The sequence below is a fragment of the Enhydra lutris genome, unplaced genomic scaffold (assembly GCF_002288905.1).
Source record: "Enhydra lutris kenyoni isolate GAN:26980312 unplaced genomic scaffold, ASM228890v2 scaffoldscaffold9, whole genome shotgun sequence".
NCBI classification, from domain to species: domain Eukaryota; kingdom Metazoa; phylum Chordata; class Mammalia; order Carnivora; family Mustelidae; genus Enhydra; species Enhydra lutris.
Genome location: NW_019154093.1, coordinates 11,560,318 through 11,574,962, shown reverse-complemented (window position 1 = coordinate 11,574,962; position 14,645 = coordinate 11,560,318). Strand labels below are relative to the sequence as shown.

General features: G+C 51.0%; 1 protein-coding gene across 2 annotated transcripts in view; it reads left to right on the top strand.

Annotated features, from left to right (window-relative positions):
- LOC111142808 (Scm polycomb group protein homolog 1) overlaps positions 1 to 14,645 on the top strand; it is a 186,161-nt gene that overhangs the window by 165,371 nt on the left and 6,145 nt on the right. For both annotated transcript variants that reach the window (XM_022496125.1, XM_022496126.1), the window contains 3 exons: positions 409 to 609; positions 2,319 to 2,510; positions 11,600 to 11,794. In XM_022496125.1, coding sequence (XP_022351833.1) covers positions 409 to 609; positions 2,319 to 2,510; positions 11,600 to 11,794 — 588 coding nt within the window. The remainder of the gene's footprint in view (positions 1 to 408; positions 610 to 2,318; positions 2,511 to 11,599; positions 11,795 to 14,645) is intronic.

Genomic DNA, 14,645 nt, shown 5'->3' with positions numbered 1-14,645 from the left:
CTGGCTGACAGTGCCGGGGACCCGACCTCTCCTTACACAGCATGAGAGATCCAAGGAATGTGTGAGGTGACTGAGTCCTGAAAATGAAAGGACATACATCCGGGGAATTGTTTAGATGCCCTGTTCAGCGCAAGGAAGACAAAGTACAAGTTCTGTGCCTTGGCTTTTGGTCTGGGCTGTCCTTCCAGCAGGCTGTGTTCCCAGAGCCTGTGGTCATGCAACTTGGGCTGGTTGCAGCTGGACACAGCCACCCTCTGCCCCCCCTCCCCGCAGTGTTTCACCAGCCTGGCAGCTGGGAATCCTGCTAGGGACCAGAGCCCAGAGTGTGCGAGACAGAAGAGAGCACTGTTACGTCACTTCTGTACCCTGGGCGCTTTCTAAGCAGCTTTGACTCTTTGTCTCCTGCAGTTTGTATTTACTTGAACAAGAATGGCAGCCCCGGCCCCCACTTAGATAAGAAGAAGGTCCAGCTGCTCCCCGACCATTTTGGGCCGGCCCGCGCCTCCGTGGTGCTGCAGCAGGCCGTCCAGGCTTGCATCGACTGTGCGTACCACCAGAAAACCGTCTTCAGCTTCCTCAAACAGGGCCACGGTGGCGAAGTAATCTCAGGTAAGCCCCCTGGGGCTGGTGCGGCCACCTGGCCAAGGGGGGCAGGCCTTCTCCAGGGGGAGATTTCTGGCAAGGCCTCCTCGTTCCTACTTCATGCCTGTAGGCTCTGGAGACATGGGAAGGGATTCCATTCCTCCAAGAGTCCTCCTTTTCGACTCCCAGAACCCCTCTGAGCCTTATGCACGCCTGTGCCAAGTAGAATACCTCCTGTCCTGTCTCCCGGCTCGGCCTCTGCATACCGGAAGTAGATGTGTATTGCTGTAAAGGCATTCCAGAAGAATCCAGAGGGGCTGCACTGTGGCAACAGGAGCTTCTCCAGACTGCCACAGCCTCCCACCTGGCCTCCGGGGACCACAGGACTCTTATGTTCTTGGACTCTTTAGCCGTCCTGTCCTACGCCAGCCTTGTTACAAGGAAGTTGAATCCCAGGGCAGAGTGGGAAACACCATTCCCTCTGTCTCTCCTGCTCTGTCTGATTCAACTGCACTGTGTTTTTTGTTTCCACTGAGAATATCCACTTTTCCTGCCGTGTCCTGGTTCTGTTTCAATGTTGCCAAGTCCAGAACCCCACTCCTTACCCGCCAAACCTATGAAGACTTGACCTGCAGCCCTTCAGTCTCAAGTGCAGGACACTGCTTGGTCTCCCACCCCTCCCCGCTAACGAGGTGTAGCATCCGGCCTCAGGAGCCCCACTGACATAGAAGACCCCAGGAGTCCCTGCATTCTTGTAGAAGACCCCATAAATAACTGTATTTTGTTAGCACACCTTCAGTGAGCCTTTATTATATGCCAGAGGCCGTTGCCAGGCCCTGGCCAGGGGAGGGGGAGGAGAGATGACAGGTGAGAGGTGTTCTGATGTGTGAGAAATGTGTACAGGTGGTGTGGGAACGCAGGCAAGGGAGCAGTTGGCTGTGTGGAGGATGCGGGCAGGCATGGAAGGCATTTTGCTAGAAGGCTGAGGACTGCTGGGAAATCAAGCCTGCCTTTCCTTGTGAGGCCAAGGCTTCTGTGCGGTAGTCTGCAGGGACCCGGCCTCCTCTGCTGCCTCTGTGGAGTTGCTGTTATACCCACACCTTCTCTAGGGTTCTTCTGCCCCAAAACTGGTTCCTGGGAATGGCCTATCTCCCCATTTCCTTGCTGCCCTCAGAGACAAATGCAAAGGCCTTCTGCTTTGTAAGGATTATGCAGATACTTCTTGAATAGAAATAGATAAGGAGTAAAATAAAACCAAGCGTGGAACGGTTCCAAATGTTGCTGAAACTCTAGTGCCCTCCTAAAGATCAGATCGTGCACCTAAACCATTGCTGGCAACGCTGTATTCTGCTCGTCTGCCTAGCTTCTCTGTTCCTGGGCAGTTCTTAATGGAAAGAAAACCCGAAATGAGCAGATTTCCTGGAGGAGGCCCTGCCAACTGATGGAGCAGATAGAGTTATGTTCACAGTTGTTTTCACAAGTTGAGTAAAATCACTTCAGAGCCCCAGTGCAACAGACCTGGCCTGGCCACTCCCATTACAGCAAGCCCTTTGGAATTGGAGGCAAAAATCAAACCCTTGAGGGAGGGAGGGGAAGGGAGGGAGGGACAACCTGGGTACTGATTGCTTTGTGTAACAAGGTAAGCCAGAGGCAAATGGTGGGCTGGGCTCCTCCTGCCCTGCGCTGCCCTGCACTGCCAGGCTGACGTGCTCAGCCCTGTTTCCTTAATTCCACAGCCGTGTTTGACCGTGAACAGCACACTCTCAACCTCCCAGCAGTCAACAGCATCACCTACGTCCTGCGCTTCCTGGAGAAACTCTGCCACAACCTTCGCAGTGACAATCTGTTTGGCAACCAGCCCTTTACACAGACCCACTTGCCACTCACCACCACCGAGTACGGCCACAGCCGCGACAGGTACCTACCAGGTAGGAGCTGGGATGGGGCCTGGGCTAGGAACGGGCCACAGGGCTGGTCGCCGCGCCAGCCAGGGCCCAGGGCCGGCCCTTACGCCTGCCAGCACGGGACTCCTCCATCTCTTCCCAACTCTGCTCTCTCCAGGGTTTTGTCTCCTCTCTCTAGGGTTAACCTTCTGTCCCCTAGAAAACAGTGGTTCACAGTTCCCTTTCCGAGCCCCACGCGGCCTGTGGAGCCACCCTGAAGTCACAGCACCCCTCCCCGTGTGAAGCCGGCAGCCAAGGCCTGAGGGAGCTCCCCCTTGCCAACAGGAAGGTTTAGTCTCAGGCTACAGATTGAGAAATGTGCTCCCCAGTGATTGGCCGTCTGCTCTTTCCTTTGGCGCGTGGCCCCAGCTCCGCCAGCACTGCCTGTCTAGCAAGTCATTTCAAGTTCCTGCCATCACGACCCGTGCTGGAAAATAGCTCTCCCAGTTAGCAGAGCAGACCCACAGCGGGAAAGCGGCAGCCACGTGGCCGGGGCCAGATCAGTGACTAAGCACTTCCGAGAGGGGTACGGAGGGAAGGGAACCAAGCATCGCTCATCTGGAGCCCGGGACCCAGCACGACAGGGAGGGGAGCCGAGCTCAACCCCGCACATAGCGAGGTAGGTGGCTGTGGAGAGAGGGAGCAAAGGCCCTTAAGACGAGTCCCAGGGACCTTTCCTGGGCGGAGGAGCAGAGAGCTGGTGCACTCAGTGCTGGGGCCATGCTGCCTGTTGGTGAGGGAGCCGAAGTCTGATGGGTGTCTCTGAGTCTAGTTCCCACACTGCCTCCTCCAGTGTCTTTTTACCATTGTCTTAACTCATTCCTTCTAGAAGTGCCACTTCTCGAGAACGTGCCTGGGGAAGTAACTGCTCACCCAGCTCCCCCGCATGGCCACTATCTAGACCTCTGCACCCCCATGAGCACTGCTCTTATGACTTGGTACAGGGCAAAAAGATAACCTGAATTTCAAATACTCCTTGACAGGGCCACACCGGTCTGGTCCCGCAGATGTGTCTGTGTCCCCCTCACTGCTCCATTTCTTGGGAGGCAATTTCTGTAACCTGCTCTCCTGCTTGCTCTCATATCAGAATCTGAGAACAGAATAATACGTTCTTAACGTGTTGCACTGGGGGTCAGGGCTGGGCATGGCAGCAGTGGGGACAAAGGCAGGTGGCCTTCAGGAACTCTGAGCTGCACTCAGGAATAAAAGTGAGGCCTCCCTGAGCTTCTGGAAGAATGGATACATGAGAGGGGGTAGTGTACACAAGGCTAGCTGCTAGTCTACAGACAGATTTCTCCAAGACCCAGGACCCCAGAATTCTTCAGTGGAGTGGCAGCATTAAGAACGAAGAGAATCGTACTGGTAACAGTGTGCCGAGACCAGCAGGGCTGTGCCCACTGGGCCTGCAGTCATGGAGGGAGTTTGGAATTGAAGCCTGAGGTTTCCTGGGAATTCTGTTGCAGCTTGCAGCTCTCTGATTCAGCTACCAGATGGGAGGAAGCAAGCTTTAGCCACTCTGTCCTCTTACCTCACCAGCTAAGAGACAAAGACCAGGTTATCACATTTCACCATCGGCTGCCCCTCTCCCTGCCCGCATTTTCAGACCAATTCAGCCAACTTTCTGGGCCTTCCTGTGCTCACTCTCTCTCAACTTCTATGTCCCATCCTGGGTGCTAGCAACTTGGCTGCCCTCCCCCCAGTTTCTGTTTGCTTCCCTGAAGTGAGTGTTCTCATTGTGCCCAGACAAGCCAGAGCTTTGCCTAGATTTCTCACTCCTCTGTGCTCCTTAGCCTGTCTTTCCCACCTGCCTGCCTGGCTGCCTTCCTGACCCTTTGCTCCAGCTCTGATCATCTATCAATTCCTGTGCTTTCCTGATGACTTACCCCCGCCTCTGCCAAAGAGCCTGATCTGCACAGGGCCCCCTTTTGCTTTGTCCCTTGGATCTGGGGTCTGTCACTCCCACCCTTCTGCCCGGCTACACAGTTCTGCTAGTTCAGCATCCAAAGCTGCCTCCTCTCTTATCTGGATACTTACGGAGCCTCCCTCTCCCCTGCCCTACAGCTTGTCTCCACACTTCCCAGGCCCTAGGGTCATGCACTTCTGGTATAGCAGATAGTGACCAAAGGCAGAGCCCATTAGACCTCCTCACCTAAGGTGAGATTGGACTTTTTCCTCCAGTGTTTTATTTTGAAAAACTTCAACCCTACAAAAAAGAGGTACAAATAATGGTGAGCAGCCATGCACTCTTCATCTAGAGTTACCACTTCCCTTTTTGCAATATTTACCATACCTGTTCTCTAAGTCTGCGTATTCTTATTTATTGAACCATTTGAGAGTTACCTGCAGATGAGAGACTCGATCCTTAATAAACTTGCCTGTGTATCTCCTAGGAGCAGGGAACACAATAACGTTCTCTCACTCAAGAAATTTAACATCGGGGCACCTGGGTGGCTCAGTCGGTTAAGCCTCTGCCTTCGGCTCAGGTCATGATCCCAGGGTCCTGGGTTTGAGCCCCACATTGGGCTCCCTGCTCAGTGGGGAGTCTCCTGCTCCCTCTCCCTCTGCTGCTCCCCCTGCTTGTGCGCTTACTGTCAATCTCTCTCTCTCTCATAAATGAATAAAATTTTTGAAAAAGGAAATTTAATAAAATTTACCAGTTGATATATATAGTCCTGTCAGGTTTCCCCAGTTGTCCGAATAATGTCATTTTAGCTGTTTTTCCCCTAATCCAAGATCTAATGAAGGACCATCCACTACATGCAGTTGTTCTCTTTACTTCCCTTTTATCTACAGCAGTTTTCCAGACTCTGTTTTCTACCTTCCATGACATGACATGGGCATTTGGAAAGTGCAGGCCAGCTGTCAGATACCCCGTGCCAGCTGCTGTGCTGGCCTCTGGGGAGCCAGAGGCGCAACCGACTCCATGCCCGCTCCGAAAGCACGTCTGCGGGGAGAGGGGTACAGGGTGCCGTGCGTGTGCTGTGAGCCAGGAGGGACGATGAGCAGGGTGAAAGAAGAGGTCTAGCAGTGTTCCTGGGGGACACAGTGTCAGATTAGGGTCGCTTCTTCAGAGCTCCCTGCAGGGCCGTGTCAGCTGAGAGGCCCCTGAGGGTTGGGCGAGAGCACGCTCCTTCCGGCCCTCAGAACTGACAGCGGGAGACGGAGGCGGCTCATTTAGCTGGTCTCAGGGACTCTTCTCTCGGCTGTAACTGAGACCACCCAGCATGCCCCTCCAGGTCTGCTGCCTGGGGCCTGCCCACATTCCTCTCTGCCGGAGGAACGGGTCCATTCAGCCCATGGCAGTAAGTTCCGCAGCCCTATCGTTCTGGTTGCCAGCCTGGTCTTCTGGGCATATAAACTGGTTCTCCCGCCCAAATCCTAAAATTCACAGGATTAAAGCCAAATAACAGTGAGATCTGTTAGGATGCCCCCTCTTCCCCATGCTGGGTTTCCTGGTGGAATGGTCAGAGTTCTAAGATGACACAAATGTTCATAATAATAGATGTTCATGAGTCCTTTATTCAGTCAGTCTGTCAACCCAGAATTTATTGGCTGCATGACACCAAGCTCTGGTTTACGCACAGAGGGTCCCGTAGTAAACTAGGAGTCCAGGTCCTTCCATGCGGACTTTACAGCCTGGTGAAGAGGAGCAAATAAGCAAACAGCTCATTTGTGGTGATACGTACTTTCACAGGACGAGTTCAGAGTTCAAAAGTTCAAACCAGATGTCAGGGAAGACTTTCCAGGAGAAAGTCTTGGACCTGAAGGAGCAGGATAACCAGGTGAAGATGCCACAGACCCAAGGCGATGGAGGGAGGGGTGTGATGAAGAATGCGCCAGCTGACTGAATAGCCTGTGAGACCGGCAGGGACAAAGGGGAGCACACCCCGCGTCAGAGGAACCGGAGGCTCGTGGGAGACGGGGCTGCAGTGCAAGCGGCAGCCCAGTGGGAAAAGCTAACTGACCACATTAGTGGCTTTGTATCACTGAGCAGTGAGGACCCAGGGAAGGGCCACAGCCAGGCCTGTGCTTCCGAGAGGTGGCTCAGGGCCCCGTGCGGGAGAATGGATGGGTGTGGAGCGACCCAGTAGGCAGGGAGACCAGCTGGAGGTTTGTGTGGGACTCTGTGAGTCCTCTTAGATTTGGGGATAGTCCTTTCCTTCAGTATCCACATCTAAATAACAAAATGAATTCCCACCCCACATAATCCAGACTAGGTTTCCTGCTCTGACTCCGTTCTTATTCCCTCTTTCCCTGACCACTCTCCTAGCTGACCATCTCTCCCTAAGCTGCTTTACCCCAAACATTTGATCTGGTTCCCCGGCCTTCATTTCCCTAAGGAGAAACGAATACAAGGCTATCGACTGTGATAAACTTATACTGAAGTTTGGGCGGGGGAAGGAATTGCCACAAAGAACAGTAAGCATTTTAACATTTTTGTTTTATCTTAATATTTGTCAGTGAGGTGCCTGTGCAGCTCAGTTGGTCAAGCTGTTCACTCTTGATTTCGGCTCAAGTCATAATCCCGGGTCATGGGATCCAGCCCTGCATCAGGCTCTACGCTCAGCAGGGAGTCTGCTTGAGATTCTCCCTCTCCCCCCTCCAAGTTGTGCACACTCTCTTGCTCTCTCGCTCTTGCTCTCTCTCTCTCTTAAAAACAAAACAAAACAAAAAAAACTTTGTGTTAATGCTTATAAGCTGTTACAGGATGTATCTTACCAGCCTCTTTCACCTTGGACCTCAGCCTGCTGCCATTTCTGGGACCCACTCTGGGTTTGGGGCATTTTCTCCTCTGTTCTCTATTCCTTTCATCCCATACTTCCTCCTTTTCCAGCTACCAGCAGATAACTCCAAATTACTTTATCCTGTATAATAATTGTGTTCCTGTTGGTCTCAGCTTTCCTTGACCTTGTCTTTCATAATCAAAATTATGTAAATATAACAGTGTAATTATATAAATGAAGGAACCAGATCTATACTTTCAGCAACTCAGAGAACAAAGACAAAAGCTATTGGTGGAGAGATTTGTTCCATCTTCCCTCTGTTCTCTTTTTTTCTGCCTTCCTATGGATTAATCCAGTTTTTTTATGATTTTGTTCTATTTCCTTGCTGGCTTATAAGCTATAACTCCTTTATTTTAGTGATTGCTTTAGTTTATGTTATACATTTTTTACATATCACAACCTACCTTAAAGCCATAATCCTATCCCTTTACATATTGTGTAAGAATCTTACACCAGTGTACTTTCACTATCCACCTCCTGGCCTTTGTACTGTTGTCACTGTACATTTTACTGTTCCACATTTTGTAAAACCCATTCTACATTGTTATTATTTTACTTTAAATAGATAATTAACTTTTGTGTGGGGGAAGAGAGAGGTAGGGAGGGGGCAGGAGAAGAGGGAGAGAGAATCCCAGTGTAGGGCTCGATCTCAGGACCCTAATACCACAACCCAAACTGAAATCAAGAGTCAGTCACCTGACCAACTAAGTCACCCACATGCCCCAAAGGTAATTAATTATCTTTTAAAGACTTTTTTTTAACATACAAGAAACATTCTCAATATAAAAGAAAAGATTTTTTTTTTAATTTACCCTTTCATAGTTACCATTTCTGGTACTCTTCATGTTTTCAGTGTAGAGCCAGAGTTTCAGATCCTCTTCCTGCCTGAAGGACTTCCCTTCACATTTCTCCTTTTTATGGCTCTACTGGACACAAAGTCTTTGAGCTTTTGTGTCTCTGAAAAAGTCTTTTTTTAACCTTTGCTTTTGAAAGATACTTTTGCTGAATTTAGAATTGACTTTTTTGTTGTTCAGCACTTTCTTTAAAAGATGTCACCCCATTGTTTTCTGGTTTGCATTGTCTCTGATGAGAAGTCTGCTGTCATTCTTCTCTTTGATTATGTGGGTCCCCCACCCCCACCCCACGGATGCTTTTAAGGTCTTCTGTTTATTCTTGGTTTTTAGCAATTTGATTATGCTATGCTTTGGTGAGGTTTTCTTCATCCCTGTTGTGCTTGCAGTCCACTCAGCTTCTTGGACATGCGGGTTTACAGTTTTTATCAAATTTGAAAAAATGTCTACTATTCTTTCTCCATGTATATTTTCTGTTACCTCTGTTTTGGAGACTCCAATTAAATATATATGAATTTTCTTGAAGTTTTCCCACAGTAATAATGTTTTTTAAAAAAATTTTAGCCTTGGGGCGCCTGGGTGGCTCGTGGGTTAAAGCCTCTGCCTTTGGCTCAGGTCATGATCCCAGGGTCCTGGGATCGAGCCCCACATCGGGCTCTCTGCTCAGCAGGGAGCCTGCTTCCTCCTCTCTCTGCCTGCCTCTCTGCCTACTTGTAATCTCTGTCTGTCAAATAAATAAAATCTGTAAAAAAAAATTTTAGCCTTTTTTTCTGTTTTATTTTGATAAATTCTGTAGCTATGTTTAAGTTAGCTAATCTTTTCTTCTGTATTGTCTGATCTACTCTTAATCTATCTCAATGTATTCATCTCAGACCTTGTGTTTTCATGGACACTTCTGATGGTTAAAATGCCCTCCCTTTTGAACCAAAATCTGTCTTCTTGTAATTCCTGCCCTGTGTTTTACTCTCTGCTTTTCAAAAGACCCAGTCTACGGCCCAGTTCTCTTCCTTTTCCATGACTGCCCTTGGGGTATTTGTCTCCCCTGACTTTTCTGTGGACTGCACATTCCCAGGCTCTTTCTCCTTTGCATAATTTCTAGACTTCTCCCCACCAGTTTTGCCATCCTCCCCTGGGAACTCTAGTTTTTAAGGTAGCCTTGCAAGGTGATAGAGAAAAATCTGCTTCTCGCTAAAAATCAGTGCGTAAGGAAAGGTCCTTACCTGTCTCCTTCTGCGTACCCCTCCCTAGCATAGCAGCTAGTACATGAACGTGTGTTCAGTGAAGGAATGAGCTCCCTCTCATGCTGACTCTTCTCGTATGTCTAGCACATCCACAGCAAATTTCATTTAAATTGATGTTTAATAAATGTGAAGTTAAGCATCTTGTTACAGATAGCCAACCTGAATCCCAGAAAAAAGGCAGTGATCACTGACCAGTGGTCATGCCAGAAATAGAACTCAAGTCTTTCAGCCCTAAGTTCTGACCCTTGGGCCAGTGGTTGCCAAGTTTCTTTTGTTTTAGCAGCAGAACTCCTTGTTGCAAAGATAAGATTATATGAAAACTCTGGAGCATAAAAGTTAAAACCAGAGCTCTTGTGCTAGCAGCTGGAATGAGGCCCAGAGCCCTATCACTTGGCTTCCCTGCGGAGGCCCTCGGGGCACCATGGAGCACAGCATGAAAGCACTGCAGTCTCCTCCACTGCCCTCGTCTCACTGAGGCAGCTGGGCCCTCGTCTCATCGGCCTTAAGGGCACTGGGACCTGCCAGAGCAGTGGGCATGATGCTGCATCTCTGTGGGAGAGATGTGACGACATTGCCAGTCCAGGCGCCACCCGCCCTGATTGCCAGCCCCTCCACTCAGACTCCAGGTCTCAGCTGCCTTTCCTAGCATCGCTGAGAGCAAGACAGGCTGACTTGCATCAGCAGCCGGGGAGCCCCGGTGCTATCGTGATTCTTCACGTCTGTGACCTCGGGTGAGGCGAGCGGTACTATCCCCAGTGTTTGCCAGGTAAAACGAGGTCTAGAAAGGTGAGGTCGCCCTGCCAGCACACACAGAAACTAGATCTCAGCTTTTCCTTGAGCTATTGCAGAGGACTCGGGTTTGCCCTATAACTCTGAGTGAAGAAGAAATCAAATGACAGCTCCCCACCTTGGTAAATCCGTCTTCTCATTTGATTTCTCAGCAGGACAGAGGGTGATTTCCCCCCTATTTTACAGATGAGGAAGCTGGTGCTGAGAAAACAGACAACTTGCCTGGGATCAAATACTAGTGAAAGGCAGGAGCCCAGGCCTAGAATACAGGCCTCCTGTCGGCTGACTTGAGTGCTTGTTCTTGTCTCAAATGTGGGACCCTGCTGCGGTCATCTTTCCTGGAAAACAGGAATCTGAAAGCTCATCTGCAAAAAGGGGTGGGCTGTGGTTCAGGTGCCCAGAGTTCTCCCTTCAGAACCATTCCTGGGGAAGGGCTTCACCAGTCCCACTCCCTGAGAGAAGGGCCAGCAGCTGTCTCCTGCTTGACTTGCTTTATGCCCCTGGTTACCAGGCAAGTTCAGGTGAGTATTAGAAACTAGTCCCAAAATCCTAAGCCATCTTGCCACAGAGTTCCTACTGTGTGCCAGACAATGTTCTTGACCATAGTGTTGGATCACTTGACCACAGTGAGTCCCAAGCATGACCTAAACAGGCGGCCTCTAAGAAAAACCACAACGCATGCTGGTGTGGCCCAGGCCCCAAGACGCCCTCCACAGGCAGAGACGCTGTGACCAGGGCTGAAGAACTGACCGGATGTGGGTAGAGCCCAGCCATGAGAGGGAGCCTGCTTCAGGTTCTGGAGCGCTGTATTAGGGGCTGCCTGGTGCTGGTCTCCATGGCCCCGCTCTCACCACTGTACGAGCCCGGCTTCCTTGGGGCGTTTCTCTTGAATGAGGCAAAGGAGGGAGAGAACATAGGAGCAGACCCTTCACTTACAGGCCTTTAGTCAGGCATTGAAGAGCATTTCTGAAATGTCCTGCTGGCTGAGAGGGTCACCTTCTAAAGTGCCCTCACGCAAGCAAGTGGATCTCTTCTCCAGAGTCTCTGTCCCCTGCGCTGGCATCTCGTATATAGGGAGGCGGCCTCTTCCTAAAATAGTTCTATTTGTTTTAAGGTTCGCCTTATCCAGAAAAAGCATAAGGACATCCAGACCAGAAGAAACTCCAAAGACCATCTAGTCTGAAAGGAAGAGTCTCTAAGGAGACCCAAGCCCAGAGAGTGGCACTGGCCTTGACCAAGGCCACCTATTGAGAGCCAGAACCATGACTAGTATACAGGCCTCCTGAGACATAGCTGAGGGCTCTGTCCGGCTGCCTCTCGCTCCATCCAGACAGGTACCTGGGAGGCCAGTGCCCTGGAAGTCGTTCCAGGCTAGTTCCTGCTCTAACTCTGGTTTTCCTGTTTTCCAGGTGAGAGCTTTGTCCTGGGGAAGAGTGTGACCCGGTCTTTGGAGCCACACTCAGACTCAATGGACTCTACCTTGAATCCCACCAACCTTGTCAGCAGCTCCCAAAACCTTCGAACCCATGGGTACCGGCCTTTGGTTCCATCCTGCGGCCTCCCGCTGGGTACTGCCTCAGCTGTGCGCCGGCTCTGCTCCAGGGGTAGGCTTACCTGGGATCTCCCACCCTCCTTCCCTCCTTCCCTCCTTCCCTCCTTCCTCAGCGAGCTCTGCTTGCCCCCGCCTGGGAATGGGAGTTTGGCTGGGCTCTAGACTTATATTTGTGCCTGGCTAGGTACCCGGAAGGCAAATGAAGCTCTGGGATTGGCTTGAGAATGGAAGCTGAGAGCCAAAGGCCTAGAGCCAAAGGGGCAGGGAAGGACTCCCCCATTCTTTATTAGCCATTGATTTGAACACCACCTGCCTTTGGCACGGGTAGCAAAAATCAATCAGTTCTTGTCCTCAAGGAGCTCAGTCTTACGAGAGAGAGAAACACTTTCACACATAATTGTAACCATCGTCTTGAGTACAGAGATATGACTTGGGTGGTAGGAAAGGGTGGCAAGAAGGAACACCTAACCCAAGCTGGGGCTCCAGGGGAAGCTTCCTTGAGAAAGTGACACCCTGCCTGCGATTTAAAAGTTGGCCGTGTGAGTGGTGTCCAGGGGTAGTTGGGGAGGGAGAGCTATCCAGGAAGAGCACACGGCAGGAACGAGAGCACAGGTAAGAACTGGTACGGATGGTCTGCATGGAACTCCACGCATTGTGTCATTGCTGAGCATAAAATGCCATAGTGGGACATCAAACAGAAAAGCCTTGAAAGGTCAGGGCTACTTCACAGAGGACCCAAATGCCATGGTAGAGTTTGGAGTGGATCCTGCAGGCAATGTGAAGCTGCTGAAAGGTTTTGATTAGAGGTGAGACCTAAGCAGGTATGTGTTTTGAGTAGCTACCTGACGACTGCGTTGAGGATGCATCTGAGGAAGGACAGCCCAGAGAGACCAGTTAGGGGGTGTAGAGTGGGCCAGACCGGAACAGATGAAGGCCTGGGTTGGGATAGTGGTAGAAGGTTTGTAGAAGAGTGAAGCAATTAAAAAACCATTCACGAGGTAGATTTAATCAGATTTGAGGATTGTGAGAAAGAAGGGAGCAGGAATATCTCCTCAGGTTCTAGATGGGGTGGCGGGGAGATGGTAGTGCATTTGCTGAGAGAGGGAACCAACCTAGAAGAGAAAGAAGGGCAAGGAGACCATGGGCCATCTAGGTGATCTCCAGCAGGCACTGGCTCTGCAGGGCTGATTCTCAGGGAAGAGGGCTGAGCTGAAGATAAACACTGGGGAGTCATCAACATATAGATGGTAGTTGAAGCTGTAGGGTAAATGACCAGGAGTATATGTGTAGAAGGAAAAGAACAATTGACCAAAGATGGCGTCCTGGGGACCAGCAAAGTTCAGGAAGTGGGAATAGGAAGAGGATCCCAGAAGGAGACCAAGGAGTCGTCAAATGTGAGGAGAAACAGAATCTGATATTGTGGTGGCCAGGATCAGAGAGAGTATTTTAAGGAGAGAGCAGCATAACAGAGGTTTGGTGAGACGAGGACTGTCAGCTGTCCGTGGGATGTGGTGATGAGTGGGTGACTGACGACCCCAGCAGCAGCAGCTTCAGTGGCGGTAGAAGGCAATGAGGACAGATTGCACGGTGGGGTGTGAGGGAGGGTTTGAGAAAAAGAAAACTAGAGACCTTCCAAGGGAGGTCTTCAAGAGAAGGAGCGCACTGGGCGTGTTTATCAGCAGACAAGTTGAGCCTTCCAAGGAGAAATGAAGCCTACCAGAGAGAGGAGAGAGTAAGGTGTGGCTGTGGTGGGAAGGCTTAGGGATCAAGGGCATAGAGAGATGGGTCAGTCTGAAGCCGTATTCTCTGAGACCGGAGGGAAGACTGTTGGTGGCCATGAGTGAAAGGAGAGAGGGCCACGTAGGGAAGAGCTTAGGGGTGCTCGCAGAGTGGACTGGTCCAGAGAAGATGGGGGAGTGGAGTGAGAAGAAGGGAATGGTCTGCGGGAAACTCCAAAGCCCAGCTGTGTTTGAAGACTAGATTGCCATTTTGCAAGAGACGTGGTTTTCTTCTCTGGTTCTTGGTAACCTAGATGTGGGGTGAGAAAAGACTGAGAATTAAAGTTTTCTGTTGAGCTAGATGGGCAAGAGGGCCTGGGTGGGGGAGCATGGGAAAGAGCGATGGAGCTGCGGGGACAGCTGTTTAGGTCATGGGCACTGGAGCTGGGCAGGCTGGGCTAGGAGCACCGCTGGGGCAAGGCTGAAGGATGGGGGAGACTGCAAGTCAGTCTGATGTGCTAAACCTCTCTGTGCAGTGATGGGTTTAGTGGACTGACGTCCAGGGCCGGTGCCCAGATGGGAGGTTGGGGTCAGAGAAAGGGATGTTTAAATGTCTGAAGTGGATTTGTTCCAAGTGATGACAAGAAGCAGACAGCAGCCTTGGCAGGAGGTATTTGAAGTAGAGTGGAGGTGAAGGTCACTAGAGGCAAGGTGGCTGACTGGCGTGTGCCTCTCAGGGTGATGACGGGACCTGGCTGGAGCGCAAGGCAGTGACCAATGTACCAAATGGTCTTCATTTAACAAGGGGTAAAAGCCCAGAGATCTGTAGGCGTAGTGATCAGGAAGAGCAGATGGCTGGGGACTCATCTGGCTTCTGAAGAACATGAGCTTTCATAGGAGAATGGCCTAAAAGCAGCCTTGGAGAGACAGGAAAATGCCACCTCCACACCCATGCTGTGGCCTCCCCCTGCCCCAGGTTCCTTTGACAAGGCCTGCAATAGAGAGAGGTGGTCTCAGGAGACACAATTTTCAGAGAGACTGAGCAGGAGGAGAGGGTGGGAAGAGGCCGGGATACCCCTCCCAGGCCTCACCCCGGCAAGGCAGCGTGGTGCGTGGGGAGCTCTGCAGTCCAGGCAGAGCTGTGAGTTGATTCCCTGCCTCGAGTCTTGAAGGAATCCTCTCACC